Source organism: Salarias fasciatus, chromosome 1 (assembly GCF_902148845.1).
Source record: "Salarias fasciatus chromosome 1, fSalaFa1.1, whole genome shotgun sequence".
In the NCBI taxonomy this organism is placed as follows: domain Eukaryota; kingdom Metazoa; phylum Chordata; class Actinopteri; order Blenniiformes; family Blenniidae; genus Salarias; species Salarias fasciatus.
Window position 1 is genome coordinate 20,649,996 of NC_043745.1, and position 23,406 is coordinate 20,673,401.

The following is a 23,406-nucleotide window of genomic DNA, read 5'->3' on the forward strand; positions in this document are numbered from 1 at the left end:
AAAATGTTTGGAGCTACGGGTGGAAATTTACAATAGATAAAACAACTGTGAAACACAGAATCATCACGAAACAACACACTGCTTGGCATGTCGAGCTAAGAACAACAAATGTGAAAACACTGCTGACATTTCAGGTTTGAACGGTAGATCTATCAGCCAGTTGTTGCCCATTTTTGCAATTCATTCTTTATTAACATCACATTATTCACACATATAAAAAGTATCTGTTCAGATTAAAGGAGAGAATCTTTCTCATAAAGTCTGATATAGCATGTAAATGAATCGGATGAGTCAGATATGAGGTGCAGCCAGGAGGTCACGGTGCTGGAACCGAACCGTCTCTCTTGTTGGAACTCAAGCTGTTGCTGTTATTCAGACAGCTGTGGTACATTCACGGAGGACGCTGGCTGCTTACACTGTGACTGAAACGGACGTCACTCCGGCTGTGTTTCATTTCCGTTGCATCAGATTTGGAAGAGTTGAAGCAAAGATGTTTTAGAGCAGGTTAAGTCATGTAAGTGTTTTCTGACTCATTGCTGAAAGAGATTTTTGAGGATTTTATTTGGATAAAATATGATGGAATGTCTTTTATTAATGGAGGCCATTTCTGAAATATTAAGTTAATCAGTTCAGTTTTATTAAGTGTATTTATTTGTGTTTTTTTGTCTGCTTTTATGAATATTAAATAAAAACATTAAAATATATATAAAAAAGTAACATTTACATAAAAAGGTTGTGGCTACGTGTTAAAAAAATTAGTAATGTAGAACAAAGGGAGGAACAGTAAAGTGGTGCTTGTGCCTTGAGATTATTATTATTATTATTATTTTGCAGCGTTTTAGGTCTATGATACTGTAACTCAGAACAGAAGATTTTCAATAAAAAAATATGTAGTTTTCTTGATATAAAACGAATTACAAATGTTTTCAGGAAACCAGCCATTAAAAAAGCAAAACCAAAAGAAACCAGTGCTGCCACGCTCATTTCTCTTCACGTGACTTTATAGTTCAGAAGCAGAATAAATTGCGCCCTCTAGAGGTCACCAGTCCATCACAGGGCAACACTGACACACACACACTGACAACCACACACACATTCACACCTATAGGCAATGAAGAAACACCTTTTAGCCTCAAAAACATGATGTTGGACTGGGAGTGAAACTGGAGAACGTTAAACTCAGATTATGCACATGGAGAACATGAAGACTCCACACAGAAAGGCCTGCACTGGAACCTACAACATTCTGACTGAAAGTGCACTGGCAATTCCCACAACAATGAAATCTAAGAATAAATAACAAATAAGCTACATATGCTTGATCATTATTGTGAGTTATACTGTGAGTTCAGTGGCTACATTGAATTTTCAATTATTTACTAGAAACAAAAGAAGGAGATAAAACACTATCAATCGCTAGGTCTGCATCAGGTAATTTTGTTGTACATGGCACTGAGCTCGACTCGAAGTCTCTTGAAAGAGGGCCTTTTCCGGGGGTCGTACTCCCAGCAGTTGCTCATAATCCTGAAGACTTCAGCAGGGCAGCCTGGTGGAGCGGCCATACGGTGTCCTGAAACAGTCCAGCAGACGGCGGGACGCTTTGAGCACAGTGAGTGCACACATTGTGAGATGCACGTGAGACTCAGAACAGGTCTCAGCATCCGGCTTTTCTCCTGCCTGGACGCTCTGAGAGCTGCTGGGGGAAGGACGCCAGAGCTCACCTCGCTCCACCTGCTCCCTGGTCTGCTGGTTGGTCATGCTGACATAGGGCGTCATCCCCATGGAGAAGGCCTCCCACAGCAGGACCCCGAAACTCCACACATCACTCTCTGTGGTGAACCGACCTGGGGGCACCAGCAGGGGGCAGTATTAGCAAAGACACAGCTTCGGCTGTAGTGAAACAGGGGGAACGCTTGTGGTTGAGGCTTCTGGGCTGAAGTTGTGCTGCTGCTGTACCATAGTTCAAGGCTTCTGGAGCAGTCCACTTGACGGGCACCTGTCTGAGGCCCCCCTCGGTACAGTACACCCCGTCGTCCTGCTGGCGGGACATCCCAAAGTCACTGATCTTCACCACGTGCTGCTCTGCAACCAGGCAGTTTCTGGCTGCAAGGTCTCTGAATGAAAGAAAGAAAGAAAAAAAAACAGGACAATAAGAGATGCAGGAAGACAGAGAGAGATGTGAGGGGGGAGCGCTGAGAGGGTGATGAAAAATGAATGCAGGAGAGACGGGGAAACATCAGGCCCGTACGAGGGGAACGGCGAGGGAGCACGCGGCGGTGAGAGGGGTGACAGAACAGGCGTTCTTGTCATGTCTCTGGTGTTGCGTGTGAGCGCAGTTTGACACGCAGCATTCCAGAGCGAGCAGCGAGCAGCAGTCTGCTCTGATCTGTCCCCACTGGGCAAACTGCTCAGCCGCCGTAATGAGGCGGATGTCACAACCTCCTCTCCTCCTCTCCTCCTCTCCTCCTGCATCTCCGACGCTTCATCCCCAACTCCTTATTCCCAGACTCAATAATATGCTAAAAAAAAAATCTGTTCGTTCTCATTTCTGCTTGGATTTACAGCAATTACAGAAAATGAGAAATGGCTTTGGCCCAGGATTGTTTAGATCTGAGCCTTTTCTGATTTCTCTCAGCATTGAAAGCGAGGTGCTTTGTTTGTGGGGTAGTTCTAAAGCTCCCTGTTTGATCTTTATAACCAGCCCCACCTCACAGAGCCACAATCTTTTGAGGCTGTTTCTGAAGGCGTGAGCCAGTTTCTTCTTTTTTTTTTTAGGCTTCTGAAAAATGTTCAGAAGGATTTTATCAGTTTTCTTTTTCTGCATTCTTGCATTTGTGACCTGTCTGTTTCACAGCTGTTAAAAAGAAATATTGTCCTGATAAAAAAGAAACAAGTTTCTAAGGCTCTGAATGGTTCAGCACCATGAGGCTGACTGGTTATCATACATTTAACAGCCGTCCAGGTCATTCAGAAGATTTATCAACGGTTCAGGCAGAAATACAGATTCATGCTGAGGACCACACATTTTCAACAAATGTTCTTCAGCCTTTAATATCCATGAATCTCCTATTTAAACAACTTCAGCTCAGTTTTTTTTTTTTTTAAAGTATTTCCAATTCTTAGCCAGCTTCTTGTATTTTAAGATCTCATTCTGAAAGCTTATTATGTATAACTCCGGATGTTTGAAAGTACAGTATTGCTGTAGATTTCTACTCAAGACTTTATTACAAGGATGTCTTTTTATACAAGAACATCATAATTTGTTTTGACTGCAGGAAACTTTTGATCATTGAAAGTTTCACTCCACTTTTGAGGAAGTGAGTGATGTTCTGCATTGCGCTGATTAAAGCGAAGGCCTGAAGATTCTCATGCCTGCAAGCAGCTCATCCCAATCTCATTCATGGGAAAAGTTATTGTTTTGAAAGCTAAACAGAATATTTTAATATTCACTGAAACTGGATGTTCTGTGTGTATTTTGATCCATTCCACAGTTTCTAGAAATCTCTGAAGACAGCAATAAAGGGAAGTTTTTCTCAGTGTAGATTTTGTAATCCATTCATCATTTATTTGACCAGCCTGCGATCACAGGCGGGCTGTGACGGATACTTCGTAACGCTTGGTGAATGATAAAGATCTTGAATAACCACAAACCTCTTTGCTCAAACTCTGCAAGCGCTCAATGATCACAAAACCCTCAGTAGTATCTCCTTCCCGATTCGATGCTGCACAGATGCATATACACTCACGGTGTGTTTCAGATGTGTCGATTCGTTAATCCTGCTTCTATGAAGGGTCTCCACAGCATAACATATAATCTGCATATGCAGGTTTGATTTGGCACGCATTTTTACACTGGATTCTCTCCCTGGTGTCACCTTCACAGGTTAAAGGCCTCATTCTGAGACCCTCATTAAAAACCAGGCAGCAGCGGCTTTTAACCCAAATTTACAACTTCATCAGTTTTATTGTACTCTAAATGTTACCCGAGCTTAATTTAACGATGCAATGAAAGTTCTTGACCAACCTGTGGATACACTTCTTGCTCGCCAGATACTCCATGCCAGAAGCCACGTTTTCAGTCATTTTGACCAACATTTTGGGTGTCAGGCTGTGACCCTCGGTCCTCAAGACGGAGAGAAAATCACCACCTGGCAAAGTGGAAACAAGAGAGACATGAGAGAGGATGACAGAATTGCAAAGGAGAAAGTGCCACTAATGGTTCTAATGGGACGGGAAATCTTTGAAGCTGCTGTAAAAAAAAAACAAACTGGATGATATAAAAACGGTGTGAAACAGGATCATATTCACCCTCGACCAGCTCCATGATGATGTAGATGGGCTGTTTCTGTGTGCACACTCCAATTAGCCTCACGATGTTGGGATGGTCGTATTGCTTCAGGATCCTGGATGGAAAACACAGAATACAACAGTGTGTGCATTTTTACCAGCCTGTGCCTCCATGGTTTGTGTGTGAGCGTGTGTGTGTGTGTGTGTGTGTGTGTGTGTGTGCTCTAACCTGGCCTCCATCAGGAACTTGTTCTTGTGCTCTGGGGCCAGGTTCTCCTTACAGCTTTTCACAGCTACAGGAGTATTATCAGAGCGTAAACGGCCCCTGAACACCTCTCCAAAGTTACCCTGTGTGAAACAACACTGTCAAACACCTCCCTTCTTTTAAACTATGTAGAGTCTTCATTCAGCGCCACACCGGCTTCTTTATGGCTGTATTCAGTACATCAGCTATACATGTGTACTTTATCATGACCTGAAAATCAGTTCACCTTTCATTAACATAAACAAAGCTTATTTGGTGAACTTGAAAATATTCTCTGATCAGTCACAATATTATAACCTTATGTGTGATACAGCGCTGTGCTCCTGCAAAGCAGAAACAGCCTTCAGCCAGTGACAAATGGACTCCAGCGGACCTCTGTAGGTCTGCTGTGGTAATGGGCTTCACGATGTTATCGGCCGCTCCTTCAAGTCCTAAATTGCAAGTTGTGGTCTCCACGGGACCCTGTGAGTCAGAGAGCTTCGGCTGCTCGGTGCTGCTCTTCACAGTTTCTCTTTTCTTGGACCACTTCGATAGATAATGACCACTGCAGACCGGGAGCAGCCAGCAAGAGCCGGAGCTTCCAGGTGCGCTGATTCACGTTTACTCACCCGTCCAATCAGGTCTCCCATGATCACATCATGATGCTCAAGGACCCACTTGTCCTAACGGAGGTGAGAACAACGCAGATGATGAGGGAAGGAAGGAGGAATAGCGAGTTTAGCTATGCATCATTTGTTCTTGGCTGTCAAAGTATTTATGTTAAAATTGCATATTAAAACTGGCTCATGGGCAGTTGGCAGCCTGCAGAGCTTCACCCCCCTTACTAAGCGGTTTGTGAGACTGCTTCCAAAAACAAATAGATTATTGGATTCATACATAATGGTAGGATGACTGTCTTTTTAAGCCCATTTCTACGTACTGTATATCACTCTGACTTCAGTTCAAGGTTGAAAACAATGCATGATGCATATTAATTAAAACGAAAGATATTCACTGCCATATTTCTCATAAATGTTTGGAGGTGAGGAGTTTACTTTAATCTGACCATCTGATACAGAGCATGGATTTATGCAGAATCAAATGTAACCCCCCCGATCTACAAAGCTGAAGGAAATAGAGAAAGCGGTCTATTTCAGAACATTTGGACGTCTGTGGGTCACTGAGTTACCTTCAGCACAGGTTTCCGCAGCACGATGTCGGACCGTCTGGTGATGTGCTGCTGTGTGGACAGGAGATGGTGAATCAGCTTCGGGATGCTGTGGAAGCCCTCTCCATCCAGACGGTACAGATTCTGTACAGAAAAGCATTTACTGAGGTGAATTGATGTCCAAACAGAGAAAAGCCTGGCTTCACTGATTTAAAAAAAAAACAAAACAAACAAAAACGTTCAAATAATATGATACAAAAATATTGCTAAAACTCTGACTGTGGAAAAACTGGTCTTTGCTCTACATAAACAACACATGACTGTATGCGTCCCATTCACTCAGGGAGTCCTAGAAAAAAAGCCTTGAGAAATATTCCATCTTTTTTCTTTTAGAGAGATCAATGGTGTTGATCACTGAAAATCTGCATACATATTCAAAAAAACATAAACATTCAAATAGAAGTAAATGATGTAATAATGTGCAACGCGCTCACATAAAGCGTGCCTTTGCGAGTGCATTCATTTCCATAAAGCAGATCTACTCACATCCACGTTCTGTATGAGGAAATGCTTGCAGGACCCGTCCCACTGCACTGACAGCACGTAACCCTGCTTCTCCTGACTCTTCCTCACCAGGAAGTCCCCAGTGTTTTTCAGCAGCTGCTGGACCTCGGGCCTGGGAATGGCGCCGTGGTACCAGTCCTGCTCCCCCAGAGGACGATTCACCTCTTCCACCTGCTCATGCACTGGAGGCTCCTAAAGCGAAAAGCAGGAGCATTTTTTTTAAGCAGACATCTACTAATAAAACAATAGGAGTTGGTAATAACAGTTGGATTTTGCAGAGAATATATGGAGATACTTCAAAGGGAAATATTAAAAAAAAAGAAAAACAAAAACAGAACAGTAAAGACTAACCACCACCCTTTATGTCTCCAGGGTGCCACAAGGCTGGGAGTTAAACAGGGAGGGGTAGCGCTCACAAAAACAGCAACAACTTCATCCTTAAGCTCAAAGTTTGAGAAACATTAAAATGCAATTTGTGTCATTTGATCATTCGCAGCACTCAGTCATCTTCGTGATTCTGGTGGACGACAGGCTGATCAAGGCCTTTTTCTGTGCAGCTGGGCCGGGGCTCCCTCTGTGCTACTGTCAACAGTCATTAAACAATGAAATATTACGTAGCTGCATGAAAGATGAACTTGGTTTTAGGTCAGTAAAAACGTTGAGAGTTCTCGCCTGACCGCCAGAAACGACCTCAATCAGTCCCAAGATACCGCGAGTAGCACAAAACCCCTATAAGTACAATCATGCGCCTGACCGAGCTGAACCGTGCTGAGGATATGAAGCGCTGCCACTTTTTCCGCAACATGATTTATTGTTTGTTGCGTAGTTTGAGGTCTGAGTGCAGCCAGACAGGTACTGCAGCAGAAGTTAAGAGCAGAGAGGTGCAGGGGTGGCAAATGGAAATGTCCTTCAACTGTGACAAGCACCTTTCACTTCAAAATGTGACCTTTGTTGAGAGACAGGTTGGTGGTACATGTGGTTTGTTGTTACTTTATCTGTTGTTGTCACTTGGTTTGCAACATACCTCAGGCTTGGTCTTGAAGAAGCTGCTCAGGTTGTTTATAATCCCATTTACGGGTCTCCAACCGTGTTCCTAAAACATATCAGAAATGTTGTCAGTGACAGAACAAATCCCAGAGTCCTGCAGGTGAGCAGAGTTTAACCAGATGATCCAGAAGCAGCTTTGAGGTTGAAAACCTCTTGCTGACCCTCTGTCACCGTCTTCCTATTAACAGTAAATGAAGATAGAAATATGAACAAAACAGTTTCTGTACCATTTTCATGATTAAGATGTGGATCATAAATGACAATTACTCCTGACCTGAGCACAAAGGTAACTATTTTGACTCTCTCTCTAAATAACTCAATGATTTATATATAAAAATCATTTCAAAGCTTTGGATTATGTTCCTTTACACTCTGTTTGTTGATGGGGGGGCCAGTTGCTTTGGGGTTTATGTAACACCAAATGCTGATTTCATAGAAGAAAAGCTGCATAAATAGACATAGGGAAAGATTTAGTTCAGTTTCAGGCTATAAAAATGAAAAACCCCCGAGTCTTCTCTGGTGCAGCTCAGATGAATTTAGAGCTTTGAGTCAGCGTGCCAGCAGCTAATCAATCAGTGAGAACAGGAGATGAAAAGCATGTTTATCAGGGTGAAGCTACAGTTCAATGACGAGAAAATGTTGTTCACCAAAATCATTTGCGTTGAATTAACTATAATCATCTCTCATTGGCCAGATGTTGTGAATATGAAAGTCTTCCTGATAATGTTTCATTTTCTAACCCCACAAAAAAAGTGTTCAGGATTTCAATATGTAAATTTCATGTAAATTTCAGTTTAGACGTCAAAAACTGATTTAGCAAATCAGTCTTACTGTTGAGATGAAATACAGAAAGAAAAGCCCAGGTCTGTGATTTGAAACTCATTACAAACAGAAGACTCTTCTTTATGCGCGCTCTATTCTCAGCAGTGAAAGTCCCAACGAGACATTTTTATCCCTCATAGCGAGCCTTGTTTATGGGCCTATTTTTACACCTGCCTGCCTGACAGAACCAATAATTAGATAAGATCAAAGACAGAGAGCCTGCGTTATGAAGAACACACATTGCTTGAAGTGGATGAACTTGAAATGGTGTCTCCGTCCAGGTTCAGAGCAGAGACGGGCTCTGCTGATCCCAGCTGGTCCAGTTTCTCCTTGAGAAGAACCCTCTGAACCTCCAGCTTGGCTCTGATGCCCCGAGACAGGGCGACCTGCTGCCGGCACTCCTCCATCGCATGCCTCTTGCTGAACTGGTAAACCCTGGACAGAGAAGAGAGCAGCGGGACGCCGGGAAAAATAAGTTATTTTCCTGTTTCAGTGTGATTGAAAGGCCTGCACGAGTCAATAAAACAACACGGCGCAGAACGAAAGCACACAGGCAGCGATCAAACGGCTGTTTGTGCAGGTCCGCAGATGCTTCCTATTGATTAATGCAGTCAATAAACGGGCTTTTTTTCCGGCCCCGGATCAGCCCGTCCTTGTCTTGTCAGCGTGCATGTTAAACCAATAAACCTGGAATGACCCGAGAATCCCACAAGTCAGGTCAAACGGATACAAGCCAAAGGCTCATTCGCTGAAATGGTTCCTTTTAAAACGTACCAGCACAGCTGGATTAACCTGTTACAAGACTGATGGAATAAAATCTATTGAATGATCGTTCCTGTGTGCTTGGCACATCAAATTTACTGTCAGCGTTATGGAAGCAAATTGGAATTATTAAATGAACCGCAAGTTTGACAGCTGGTTGCATGCAAAGACTTTCCCGATCTCAAACTCTGAACATTACAATAAAGGGGCCTGAAAACCAAAGACTTTGTCAGCTGTGTCAGAGACGTTAGCACAGCTAACAGGACCGCTGGTTCTCAGGCTCAAGGAGGGGCAGACCGGAATCATTCTGAGATCTAAAAGTGGAGAGCAGCAGAGATGGGCAGGATGTGGTCACTTCTTCTTCTTATGTCTGCCAAATGAGCTGCAGTCTGGGTCTGTCATGTTCACTGATATCAGAGTCAAAGGAAACATGAATGACCTATGCCGGACCAGCAAGGCTGAGAATCTATCTGATCCTTTGTGAAAGCTTCAGCCGTATCTCATAATCCGTCTCATGTTTCTGATTCTGAAAAATGAAGGTGTGTAGAGTGAATGTACTTACATCTTTGAATGTCGGGATTTTTTACTTTTGACATTTTTGTTAGGGAGATATTCAACTCGCCACGTTACTGGAAACTGATAAAAGTTCCTCTGAAAAATTTCAAATTGCCTCAACATTTGTGTTGACCCCTTCATAACGGCAGCATCTGCAGTTGTTTTTCAACTGCTCGAGACAAAAAGATTTTGTGTTTCCAAGTTGAGCTTCTGCGGATCACAACGCACTTGATTTGTCTGAATCTAAAAAGAGAAATGTGCACATGTTGAACAAGGTCCTTAGACCAAGGGTGAATTCAGGATTTGATCTAGTTCCCAGGCGCCCAGTCCATCACAGGACAGACAGACCACATTTTCCCACATTCCCACTGAAAGGCAATTTAGGTTCCACAATTGACCTTTAATGACCTTTTTGGCCCATGAGAGAAAGAACAACATGCAAACTCCCCGCTGAAAGGCCAAAACCCCACCACCAGCCCACCAACTTCACGCTATGAGGAGCTCATCAATCCCTTTCTGCCAAGACCTTTACGTATTGATTAAAAAAACCTTCAGGACATTTAGAAGCAGGATCAACTGAAGCCCTGGGACATGCGATCAAAGTGAACATTTCAAGTGCTTCATTAGCCAATAAAGGACAAACGAACATGTTAAAGTAAAATGTTACAACTGAATTAAAAAAAAGTGACAATATTCACTCAGACTTTATGGAAAAAGGTGGAAAAAGACGTTAGATTAAAAGCAGGGGGAAAAGGATCGGTGTGTGGCTCAGTTTTCTTTTCAGTCTGCATCACGACAGCGAGAAGTCTGGTTCGAACTCCCAGTTGACCCGTCCCTGCAGACATGAGAGACCTCCCAGGACTGAACTCAGAAGGCATCCCTCTGAGATATTTCAGACCACTGAGAGACTTGCAGACAATGAGCAGCACCTCAAAATCTATATGAATCTGAAACCAGTGCAGAGATCCAGGCTTCAAAGAAATGTGCAAGTAATTTAACAGCAGCCTTTCAAACTGGTGGCAAATGACTGATGGGGTTACTGAGGCGCACGGCGGCCGAAAGGAGCACATCGAAGTGGTTTAACCCAGCAAAAATGAGCTTTTAGAACTTTTCTCCAAGTTCAGCTTTTCACCATGTTAGAGGCGCCTGCATGGTTATGTTAAGGTTTTGATTTGAAAAATGTAATTTGAATCCTAAGCAGGTATTACATCAAAGTCCTGACTGGGGTTTGTGTTTGTTGTATAGAAAAGAGTCTGAGCTTTGCCTTTTTAATACCAAAACAGATTTTTTTCAGCTTTCCTGGAAGTTTAATTTTCTTTTGGGTGCCATTTATATTGTTCAAAGAAAAAAAAAAAACATTACCATAAAGCTTACATCTTTGAAGATCTTGTCATTTGAAAGTTTTCCTGAATCATTTGCATCACTGTAAGAGAAACTGTACGGCGCTTTAAACTGACAGCTGGCTCCTTCTGAGGAATCCGAGCATCCAGTTCATTCAAAATCTGTGCAAGTAGCTTCTGTGATACATGATGAAAAGGATGTCAAAACAGCAGACGATGCAACACAAGAAGACAGCCTCAGCGGGAGGCTCAGTGGTGTAGTGGTTAGTCCCTCAACGTGTCGTGAGAATCCCACCAATTCAAGTCCAGAGTGGGTTTGGAGGCCCTTCTGTGAAGTTTTCAGTCTTTGTGCTAATTTATATTGGATCTGACACATTTAGACTGAATAATGCAGGACAAGCCATTAGATCTAAACTATTATGTGATTAAGTAAAAACAGTGGATTATTAGAATGTGACAGAGAAGAATATACAGCTTGATAAAGTATGGTGTTTTAACGTGACAAGGTACGATAGGATTAAGTTTAAACAATTCAAGATTCTAAAGTCAGTTTTATTTTTATCAAGAATTTAGAATATCATCAAATAATTTGGAGAGAATAAAATAAAATATGTAAGAAACACAACAGCTGACGTGATTGATGTGAAACAAAATTCTGATGGTCTCAAAAAATGATGGTTCTGACAATCCTGCCTTTGTTTCATTTCTCAGCACTGGGATTGTTTTTTTTGATTTTGGTTTTTTCTTTTTTTCTTTTTTCTTTTTTTTGGAGGTGTCTGAAAACTGCAGATTTTAATGATGCCAAAAAGATATCTGAGAGAAGGAAACCATTTCTGCAACAACACCACAGTCAGGGAGCTGAAAACTTTTTTAAAAGCTTGTAGGCAGAGTAGCTAACAAGATGCTGCACCTCAGGAGTTCTGTTATTAATGGCTTTGAATTCGAACACAAAAATAAAACTTTTTGCAGAAGGGTGAAAAGGTCAGTGCGTGCTGCCCTGAGAGGCTGCGATACTCTATATTTTCGATATCAGATACATGCATCCCGGATGACATTAGGTCAACTTAATCACATTTTTCCTGGCAATTTACAAAATGTTTCCTGAAACACAAACAAGGGGATGATATAACCTCTGATCCCCACGCGGACCCCTCCAGCTCCATACCTGCTCCCCAGTAGCTCTAATAACTTTTGGCAGAGAAACACTTTGTTCCTGTTTGTCCTTCAGGAGCTCATTATCGCCTGGATGACTCCCGTAGGAACGCAAGACGTACCTGCTGAAACGCCGACAGACAGCCTCATCAACCAAACCGTGAGTGTATTTCTGTGTTATAACTCAAAGGGCCCTCGCCGGCCCCCGAGACCACCGCGGTGATTACACCTCTGAACAGCCGACCTCTCTCTGCTGCCCGCAGAGGCAAACGCCGCCGATCTGTCTCCACGTCCGCCGGAAGCTCGGTGCTTTCATATCGAGCGCAGCCCCGTAAACCTTTGAATTCAGCATCAGAGTGTGTGTGAGCCAGCGGTCCTCTCACCTCTGACCCTTCCGGACGCCTTCCTGCTCCTCCTCCAGCTCCTGCTCCAGCTGATCAGCAGACGCCTGCTGAGATCCCAGAGTCCGAGCCAGACCCAGCAGCTCCTCCTCAACTGCAGTCAACCTGCACCACGGACAGTTTTCTCTTGACTTGTGTTCATTTTACTGATTTATTTACATTTATTTTTTTTTTTTTTTTTTTTTTTTGTTATCCTTACTTTTGTTCTTATTAATTTTTACATTTCATCTCATAGTGTTCTCTTTCCAGTTTGTTCATTTCTCATTTCCTCTTCTCTTTTTATTTACTTAGCAGTATCCTTAGTTTCCCTTTACCTTAAATAAGGCTTTAACGAGTTTAGTCTTCTGCTGCTTTTGCTGTCAAAGCACTTTTTCAGGCTACGTTTTTATGAGGCTATATAAAGAAAGTTATTACAATAATAAGCGGAGAGGAAATAAGTGATTCAAAATGGGGAAATAAGATGTAATGAGAGATGCGGGAGGATGAATCGACGGAAATATTCACAAAGGAAAGTGAAGTTCCGCAACGTGAATGCGATTGTATTGCGTTACTGCAGTCACCTGTGCTGAACTGTCTCCAGTGTGAGATCGTTCAGTGTGATCTCTTGGGGATTGAGCTGCTCGGCGTCCTCCAGGAGGCTACAGTCGAATTCTGCACACACAGGAATTTCCCCAACAGACCTGCGAGCACAAACGCAGAGTCCACAGGATCGGTGCTCGGCAGGGTTCGCTTTCATGGCTGTGATGCTGCCGAGGGGCGAAGTTTCCCTCGGCCCACCTGTTCTGATGGCTGAAGCTCTCGTATTCTGTGTGAGGATCGATGGCCGCCAGAGCAGAAGACATCTCCTTATGGATCTGCCGCACTTCGTGGTGGAGGAGAGAGGAGATGTCGAAGTACTCCTGCAGGATCTCCTTTCTGGAGGCTCAGGAAGGACGGTGGAGAGACACATGATGCACAACTTTTGGAGCAGTTCCAATCAAATACTGAAGTTTTTAAAGTGTTGGAGGAAGAGCAGACAGCAGGCTGTCGCCCTTCAAAACTCCAGCTGTCACCGACTGGACATGGTTTGACTGGACACCTATTATTTTTGTGGAATTTCAAGCTACAATATTTTTGAGATCATATTATATTCTTGCTAAACTCATCCGCCCTGCCCACAGGCGAATTCCCTTGTAAACCTCCAGTCACTTTCTTCCCAAGTTCAACATGTTTTCTTTACCACTGTCTGTTTTCAATCTAACAGTTCAGAAGCATTTTCAAGCTTTTAGGAATGTGTGTCACTAGTTCTGCTTTCAAAAGCTAAAAGTCGCAAACGTTTCAGATCCGACAGGTGACTGTCAAATATTTACTGTAGACAGCTTTTGAATTCAGATTATCATCTTCAAAGCTTTGATTCTTGTGTTTCTTTCTTTCCTCCTACAATCGGATTTGCATGCCATATTTTAAAGTTATGCAGCTTTCAGAGGTTTTTTTTTTTTTAAGCACAAATGAGGAAAAGCTGTCAAAACAGCTGCTCCTCTCAGCAGCATTACCATAAAGCTGTGAGGAAAAAGAAATCCTAAAATACTGTCTGTAACTCAGTTGGGTCAGCCTCAAACCCAAACCGTCACAAGGATCTGGTGATAATTAAAAAAATGTCAGGATGTTTGTTTGTTGGAGTGTGTGGTGACATGCTGAAGATGGCTGCAGTGAGGAGGTGAGAGGCCTTGAGAACGATGGGTAAACATTCACGTCGCGCTGTGATTAATCAACATGTCTTTTTTCGGCGATCTTACAATATGAGCACCATCTCCTGCTGCAGGCTCTGCAGCGCGTCCAGCAGGGCGGGCTGGATGTGGCTGTAGTGCTGCTGGTGGTAGACCTGAGCTGCCCGCACAGACAGGACGTACTCATTGTGGAGCTCGTGGAGCTTGACTGAAGCCTTCACATAACGCTCTTTAGCCTTGCCTCGCTCTTTATCTGCACGCAAAGACAAAAGGAGAAGGAAAATAAAAGGAGGCTGTGTCAGGAATGTGAAACTGCAGCTGAGAGAAGTAAGAGCTGCCAGGAACCCCCACCTTTACTGCTCTCCTGGTACTTCCTCTTTGCCTGAGCGGCGTCTCTCACCACCTGCCTGTAGCCGCTCTTCAGCCTCTCCAGCTCGGTGAGGCTCACCTGGAAAGACACGCAACTTATGAAACTGCCAACACAGGAGCTCAACTCTTCATATGGTAACTCACGTCTTTCTGCTTCCTCCATCCTGCAAAGCGACGTCACTGACAGAGTAAATTATTAAAAGATTGTGCCAATCTTTGTGAAAAGTTTTGAGGAAATAAAGAAAATCACAACAAGTCACACTTCTTTAAATCTGTCAGAGTGCCTTTCAGTTACTTTTAGTCAGTGGACCAGTTTGTTCAGCCAGTCACGTCTTATGGCGTTGACATGTGTAATACTGAAAGATGTAAAACATGCTGGCTCACAGATTACCTGCATGTTTTAGACATCTGGTGAGAAATTCATCCCATTCAAAGGACTCTACAGTGAAATCTGTGTGATTTTGTTGAATTCAACATAAAAAAGATTTTTCCATATTCATATAACATATTTAATCCAGTATAATGAGTTTAAATGCCTACTGCCTTTAAATAAAATCACAATTTTTTTATGAAACGATCATACGGTCGAAAACTTTGCTAAGTATTTGAGTACCGTATTGGCCCGAATATAAGACAATGTTTTTTTTCCAGAAATTGTATCCTCAAAAGTGGGGTCGTGTTATAATCGCGGACTTACGGTAGATGGTCAATACGCATCCACGCCGCTAGATGGAGCCAAAGTATCACTGACCAGAGAGCGAGTGGCGTGATGAAATGAGATGAAATGATCTGATGAAAAATGGCGGATCATCTGGAACAAGGGGGCTCGAACTCTGGACAACCGAGCAAACAACAGAGGCGAAGTTATGATACTAACTTTAAACTGATGGTGATCAACGCAGCAGAGTCATCAAACAACTGCCAAGCCGCCAGGAGATCTGGTGTAGCAGAGCATCTCGTTCTTATTGGAGAGCACAGAAAAACGCCTACAGATGCTAACGCTATGAGAAAAGCTTTCCGTGGTCCCGAGAGCGACGCTTCAGAGAGACTGATAGAAGGGTGAGTGAATACGTCACTGAAAGACGAAAAGACGGAATGTCCGCCACCAGAGCCGTGATTCAGCTAAAGGCACTGGGAAGTTATTTACATCATTTATGCAGTTTTGACCCCTTGAGGCTTCTTATTTGTTGCTTATTGTTTATTTTGAGAAAGAGAATATATTTTTTTATTCAATATTTTTTTCATTTTATATCTCGTGAAACGTTATCTCAGTTGTGAGTTTTTGAGTTTATAATAATTGTATTTTAAAAAGTTGTTTTATGAGTGACCTTATAGTCTTCAGAATTTTTTTTATTTTTTTTACGAAATGATCTTTGAAAAATAGGGGTCGTGTTATAATCGGAGTCGTCAATACGGTATTTCTATTTAATGTGCAGCCAAGACGGAAAACAAACCTCAGAACTAACTTGTAAAATTAAGTATATCAACATTTTCAGCAGTTGTCAGATAATAATGCTTTTTTTTTTTAATGTTCCTGCAGCATAAAGATATGAATCATTGAACCTAAAACCTTTGCACTGTCTGGAGGTAGAGAACATTAGGTCTGTCTGGGCTCATGGACCAGCAGCACGTCAGACAGTGATGTCTGAACACGACCATTAGGAGTTTTACAGAAAACTAAAAACATTTTAAAAAATCAATATCCAGCCATCAAGATACACATAATGTGCTCCCCTCTTTGGTCGTAGTCAGCACTGAGGCAGCAGAGTTTTTAATCAGTCCTGCCGGTTTACACATTTCGGGGAAACATCAGATGGATGAGTGTTACAGTGGGCTGCAGACAGAAGAGCTGATATGACAAACACCGATTCATATTAGTTTCATTTGTGAGAGGATAAAAAAGTGTTTCTCTGACAAATCCACAACCAAGCCTCGAGTTCGCTCTGAAATCTAATATGAGTCAAAGGTTTTTGGCTCATCAGATGTAAAATAAATAGAGAAGCAGTGCTGGAAAGTTACTGAAACTGTTGGTTATAGTTACGAGATACATTTCTTTTAAACGGTGGTGATAAGTTTCCGAGTGTCTCTCTGCTCTGTGAGGGACGGCTGAGCGGTCCAGCCTGGACCCTGCCTTTGCCCACAGCCTGCTGGAACTGGCTCACCAGCTGACTCACCATGCACGACTAAGGATTCAGTGAGAAGGCCAGAAAAATCCACGCAATGAAGCCCAGGCTCAGAATCGAACAAGAGTTTTCTCACTGTGAGGTAGTGCTAACCACTGCACCAAAGTGCTGTAACAAGTACCGATTAAGCAATAGTAGAAATTATCTTTAGGGAACCTCTCAAGTTATTTCAGAGAAATTAAAATCAACTTCCTCTAAAGAACTTCTCACCACAGAGACGACACAGAAACAGCTCAGGATCACTGCTCTGGACCTGGACTCCTCTCTTCTGCCCAGAGGGTTTGTATCAGGGGAGGAAAGTCCCAGGAATTATTGATCCAACGTTTTTTGAAACAGGACAATGTAGAAGGTGAGGCGCCTCGTGTAAGGTCACTCTCATATTTTTTCAAGTCAGTTTGAACTTTTAAGTGATGGTTCATGGTTCTTATTCATCAAAACGTGATGTCTATGTGTTGTTTTGGTGAGCGAAAGACAGTTCTCCACCCCAGAGAACAAATAAAGATATATTCTACTTTATCAGTCTGTCTGTTTATCTATTTATCTCTTCCAACTATTTAACCTGTTTCACTATGAATTATGCAAATCAAGTATCATCTAAATTGAAAATGCATGACTTCTCGATTCAGAGTCATATTTTACACAGACCTGGGAACTTCATTCTGATTTTTTTTTCTTTTTTAAAGATCACACATACAAAATGCATCCGTCACAGATCACACTGATGTGTGCAAAGAGGACTTGTTTGTGCACTGTGTGTGTGTGTGTGTGTGTGTGTGTGTGTGTGTGTGTGTGTGTGTGTGTGTTTGTGTTCTCGCACACACAGGAAGTGGACAGCAGGACCCTGTTAATGTTTCACTGCAGAGGAACATGTAAGATGAGAACAGAGCTTTGAGGAAATGATGTGACCTTTCTTGCGTTGCAGGTGACTCTAAAATTCACTGATTGCATCTCTGACATTGCTGTTGTTGTTTCAGTCATCGCAGAAAGCCCAGATATTTCGTAACCACACAGCGGCGTACCCAGCATTCAAAGCTGTCTGGACTTGTTTTGCACAACAAGGAAATAGAAACTAACAAACTGCCTGGCAGATATTTACAATGCAAACCAATATGGATCACTGAAATTGAACACATCGCTTGCCTCATGTAATTGGGTAATAAAAACACCGCGGCGCTGCCACCGGTTTGAGATAGCATCAAAATGCATTTGCACACACTCTTTCCAGGCTGTTGAGCCTCATTTCATGTGACTGCTTTCTTTATACTGCTGTCACCGTGGCGCTCATCTTCAACTCAACATGACGAACCGAAATAAAACTGCAGCTCCTTTCTCAGCCGTTGCTCATGCCATGTTTATAAACACTCTGCTTGATGATCAGTCGAGCTTCTGTACCTGCTGGAGACACATGAGCTCTCAATTTAAACGCTAAAACACTCGGGACAAGTGAAAAAATATTTTTTTGTTTGTTTGTTTGTTTTCTGTCCTGTCTGGCCTTCACTGTGATACATTTGGTGTCAAAACAGATTTGTTCTCCGCAAAGGAAAGGTCTGACGTACTCTTCCTGTTGTGAGCTTTATATTGATTTATTATTGATTTATTGGCGAAGCTGCCAGACCGGAGTGGAGAGAAAACGAGAAAGTTCATAACAGTGAAGAAAAACAACAACAAACAAAATCAAAAGCAGCAACGCTGACATGCCAAAGCTCCAGCTAAAGCTACAGACCAGAAGCCTCAGAGCCCCATCAGCCAGGGGCCCGCCCAGACCCCCAGACCCCCAGAGCAGGTCACCCAGTCCACCAGTCACCCCCTGTGAAACCACCCAACCTCAGCGGGAATACAAAGACCACAGAGACATCCTGGCCAACTGACTCTGTGGCTGAAGAAACTACTGATATGACGTTATCCAATCAGTATGCAGTGTTTCTTTTTTATTATTTCCAGTGAAAGGTTCTGAAAGCGCCCTGTTCCAGTGAACAGAGTGACGAGTTCTGATGAATTCTCTCCCGTGTGGTGCTGGGTGGTAACAAGCACTTTTGCACTCTGTCTTCTTAAAGATACTCAAAGTCCACAAGAAAACCTCAATCTTTGCACCAATTAAAAGTTAGATTACCTTCACAAAAGACTGAAAACATGTTTTGCTGTGAGGCTTGTTTTTGTTATGTTTATGTTTGTCTACTTACAGTCCGATAAAGGAATTAACCACAAGGACAATAACCAACATTAAAACAACCCTGCAGTGCCAGAGGCCTGACTCAACAAAGGCAGTTTGTAGAAGTTTGCAAAAAAAGCAGTATTTGAGTGTGTGGGCTTGAATGTGTGTATGCACTTTATAATTTATGTGGTGAGGATATCTGCCGGCGCCATCCTCCTCTGGGGACCTGACTGCTGCTCCTCTGGGGGACTAAACACAAGCGCTCATAAATTAGGGTTCAGGGTTAGGGTAAGTCTCCTGGAAAGTTGTGTGTGTGTGTGTTCAAAACATGATGAATACACCCCATAAAGAGGGCCACCGTCAACAAAAAAAGAGGGCTTCAAGGCAGATGGGAAGGAGGAGGTGGGGAGATACAGGAGAGATGGAGGTAAAGATCAGAGAGGCTGAGGAGGAATATAGGAGGGAGGTGGGGGGGAGCTCCAGTAGAGCCGTGAGGGAGGTCTGGACTCTGGAGCGGCAGGAGAACCGTCACAGACTGAAGAGACTGATGGATCTGTGCAGGTCTGCTGAACTCAAACTGTTTTTTAATAGATTGGATTCTGAAGGCAGTCCCTCCTCTGACCAGCGCAGAGCAGGGGGGTCTGACAGCCGAGGAGACACCTCTCCACAAAGGCTGCTGACAGACTGACCCCCAGGGTCCACAAAACCTGCTCCCTGAACTCTGTGGATCCTTCAGCTTGTCTCCAGCATCCCCCCGCTGTGGAAAACATCCTGCATTGCTCCTGTGCTGAGGACCCTGTGGGATCTAAAGACTACAGACCGGTGGCGCTGATGCCCCACATCATGAAGACCCTGCAGAAACCTCTCTGGAGACGATCTGGCTCCTCGTCCCCCTCCAGTTCACCTTCCAGCTATGACTCAGGACAGAGGAGTCACCAGCTTCCTGCTCAGTCGTATCTACCCCATCTGGACTCACCAGCCACAGGAGGGCTTTCGTTTCTGTGGCAATCAGACTCTATAACTCCTCATTATAAACAGAACTGTTGTGTTTTCCTGTTAATTTTATTCTTGATCCTCATAAAATTCACCGTTCATCCCTTCATCCATGTACATATTAATATTCAATAGATGAATGAATACAACATGTAACGCAGTGGGCCTCTGAAGCGCTGATGCAAAAGTGAAAGAAAGTGGGAAGGTCATTTATTTCATATCATGAATTTACTTTATGGGAACTTCTTTATCTTGTGAAAGGATTTGTTTTTTTAAAGGTTAGACTGAGGTTACGATCACGTTTAAGTTTAAATGAGGTGTGAAGTTAGAGAAGTAGAGGTTCCTGATTCAGAGGAGGAAATATAACGCACTGTGCTGCAAAGACACAAGTACTCAACATTTGTGTGCGTGCGTGCGTGCGTGCGTGCGTGCGTGCGTGCATGCGTGCGTGTGTGTGTGTGTATGTGTGATTCGCACCTTGTTGAGTTCCTGTCTCAGCAGGCTCCACTGATCTGAGTAGTTTTTGCGGAGCTGCTGTTTGTCCCTGATGAGCAGCGTCAGCTTGTTGATGGGCCCGTCCAGCAGATCCTCAGAGCTCTTCTTCATCAGCTGACTGAGAGACTCCGTCTGTGAGACCAGCACCACCCACGACTGGGAAAAGCACAAGTGAAAGGAAACAGGACTGAAAATCAACACATGGAAATCCCAAAGAAAGCACACGTCTGTCACAAGGTTGGAAACTCCTCCTCTGCTTTTGGACCTGAATTCAATCAGCTTTTTTTTTTTAATTCCAATTATATCTTTTGAAAAAACAAATTACAGTTTTATACAGAGGGAAAATTGACCAAGGGCCACAAAATGGCCTCTTTTGATATGGACAGAGCCGAGTTAAAAAAAAAAAAAAAAAAAAAATTCCATTTTTGCTCCTGTATAAAAAAATAAATCATTTATTCATGTGTGTCATCAGACCAGCTCTCATGTTTCCACAGAGTCTCCCTCATAAATAAGCACTCATTAACAAACCATCTTCACTTCCTCTATTTCCACTTTGTTCAGTTTGCAAAGTTTCCCATGAATTTCACTTTATGATTGTTTTCGAGTCCGGAGGAATTGATGCTTCATCTCCAGGCAGCATGACGGACAGCCACACATTTTACTGTTAGTATATCTTGTAAAATGGCCCAATTTATGAAGATAAACAGTCAGGCGCAACCTGTCAAGTGTCATCCACACAAGTGTGATCCCGCCCTGCAGAAACCAGCAAATTAAAGGAACTAGAAGCTATTTTATTCCTCAAAGTGTCACAGTTGGCGTTATGTCAGTTGATCAGCTCATTGTGAGTTTGTGTTCATCTAATGTTGCAGGGATGCAAATCAACTCCTCTCACACACATCACTCCTGAGGCAGGAGAGGAAAGCTGGCAACATTTTAGCATCACAGCTTCTTCTCTACACTAGTCCTGCTTTAAAAGACATTTTAACTTTGATCTGCTCCTGATGGGTTTTACTCCTCCATGACAAAAACAATGTGTATTCTTGTTTAAGAAGTGAGAAACGTTCAACAACCTGGAGGCTGTTTTTCATTGGGGTCAACAGAGAAGAGGGGTGAATGTCGCCCTGCTCCATGCATCTGTGCACTTTATTAAGATTACGATGCAGGAGACTGGTGAATGGACGGCAGTAACACAACTCAAGCAGTCATAACAAAGAATAAGTTATTTCACTGAGCTGTTTTTCCCTTCGAATCACTTTAACTCTCTGAGACGCAGTGAAATGAGAAACTCGGTGTTTAATGTCAAGCTGTGGTGTAAGTGGTCATTTATTCCTCCAAGGAGCTCAAATCCTGTATGTAGGTTCATAGCTGCTTATTACTCTTTCATTTTGCTTGAAAAAAAAAACCCAGACTCTATAGATTTCTTTATTTGTGTGTTTTTGTATAATGCATGTGAACGAAAGCAACTAGTGATGGACACAAAACTGGATTATAAATAATCAAGGAATCAGTCTGTTATTCTTTGTGAGCATTTATGAGAATTAATGGATATAATTTGAATAAATACAGTTTGATTGAGAAATAATTTTTTTTTAAGGATTTTTTTTTTTTTTATCTTAAAGGATTTTCCAACATCTTTGAGCTCCACATGTTTTTAAAACCAAATGAAGTGAATCAGCAGACTCTGATGTCCTGATGTTAACGGGGCCGGCGGGGCCCATGAGAGTCTCACCTTGTTGAGCTGGCTGATGTGATCCAGTCCCGTGCCGGGCTGCGGTCGGTCCAGCTTCTCCACCAACACGCTCATCTGATGCAGCTGCACGGAGAACTCCCGCTCGCTCCTGGCTCGCTGTCCCATCCACTTTCTCATGACCTCCATCAGGTGAAGCTCTGAGTCCAGCAGCCGCATGACTGCCGTGTGTGCCTGTGGACACCGCAGGTCTTCCCCGAAACCCATCACTGGACGGACCCGCTCTCCTCCGGCCAGTGGAACGCCGTCTGCAGCTCGTCGGTCCTAGAAGCACCCAGGACGGCTGAAGCAGATGTGAGTGTCCGAGAGACGCGTCTCTCTGCGGCTGTGAAAGGCTTTCACTTCCCCGTACGCACAGAAACAAGCGCACAGAGGTGCAGGGTGAGTCAGGACTTCCTCCTGTCTATGGCTCTGTGGTTATGGTTGTGCCGTTTTAATTTTACTTTCAATTTATGGACATCTTGAGAGACACATTCCCCGAAACTCTGAATTATTGCTCAATTGTTCAAGGGATCAAGAGTGTGGATAAACCCGTCTTTATGTGGATTTATGAACATTTTTCACCTGATACACAGCAAAAAGCAACATCCTTAAGGTGCTCTCTGTAACAAAAGTAAGAACTTTACCTCTTAAGGTAAATTGCTCTCATCTAAGTTATACCGAGTGCTTCAAGTAAAGTGTTACCAAAAATGCAATAACAACAGAAGAGACCTACAAAACACTCACATCAGTAACACAGGGATAAGTACAATAATGCATTGAATAAACATGTGAAAATCTCCAGTTAGGAGTTTGTGAGTTTCTCATGAGAATCATATTAAATAGGGGACGGTCTGGTGGAATTCGTTTTCCAAGGTCAATATTTCAGGATGACTCAGACGGTTTCCTTTATCTGTTCTCTGTACTGCGTTTTTCAATCCAGCGTCACACAGCTGACGACAGGTGAGCGTGAGTAACGGCAGGGGACGCCCGAACAGACCACCAGTCCATCACAGAGTGGAGGAAGAGAAAAACAACCAATCACATCCACGCCTACAGCCAACATAGTGGAAGCACAATGAGGACGACCTAGAAAGAAACACCGCTGGGAGAGTCCAGAGGAGGAAGATGTGTCTGGTCTGGCGCCACCAGGCAGGCCGGATTCACACAGCCTGGAGGACACAAGCACTACACAACACAAACCGTACAAAGGACGAAGGAAGAACACAAAGGGAGAACCACACAAGGACAGCGAGCACCCGGAGGGGGAAAGAAACAACAGAATAGAAATCCGAGAATAGATAATAAAACCAGACCCAAAAGATGCGGAATGAGGCAGCCGGAGGAGAAAGGGCAGTTTCAGGATGACCGATGGTCCCGCACGGCGGACGTGAAAACAGAGGACAGGTAGAATAAAACACAGAAATAGAGATAAGAGGG

General features: G+C 43.2%; 1 protein-coding gene across 1 annotated transcript; it reads right to left on the reverse strand.

The window, feature by feature from the left end:
• Positions 1 to 177: 177 nt before the first annotated feature.
• Positions 178 to 22,194, reverse strand: fes (FES proto-oncogene, tyrosine kinase). Its single transcript, XM_030097304.1, has 18 exons — positions 21,970 to 22,194; positions 20,223 to 20,396; positions 14,400 to 14,496; positions 14,118 to 14,301; positions 13,120 to 13,257; positions 12,903 to 13,022; positions 12,325 to 12,447; positions 8,372 to 8,567; positions 7,288 to 7,356; positions 6,246 to 6,455; positions 5,721 to 5,843; positions 5,161 to 5,214; positions 4,517 to 4,635; positions 4,309 to 4,403; positions 4,025 to 4,148; positions 1,957 to 2,114; positions 1,722 to 1,844; positions 178 to 1,570 (listed from the first exon to the last, which is right to left on the reverse strand). The coding sequence occupies exons 1-18, from the start codon at positions 22,192 to 22,194 to the stop codon at positions 1,428 to 1,430; spliced, it is 2,475 nt and encodes an 824-aa protein (XP_029953164.1). The 3' UTR covers positions 178 to 1,427.
• Between the last annotated feature and the right edge of the window lie 1,212 nt (positions 22,195 to 23,406).

What these genes read in the sequence shown, in the direction of transcription:
- fes (XM_030097304.1), bottom strand. Translation starts at nt 22,194, where the DNA reads ATGGGTTTCGGGGAAGACCTGCGGTGTCCACAGGCACACACGGCAGTC. An exon ending in TGGGAGACCTGATTGGACGG is followed by an intron (nt 4,636 to 5,160) that starts GTGAGTAAACGT and finishes TGTTTCACACAG; the next exon opens with GGTAACTTTGGAGAGGTGTT. An exon ending in CATCATGGAGCTGGTCGAGG is followed by an intron (nt 4,149 to 4,308) that starts GTGAATATGATC and finishes CCACTTTGCCAG; the next exon opens with GTGGTGATTTTCTCTCCGTC.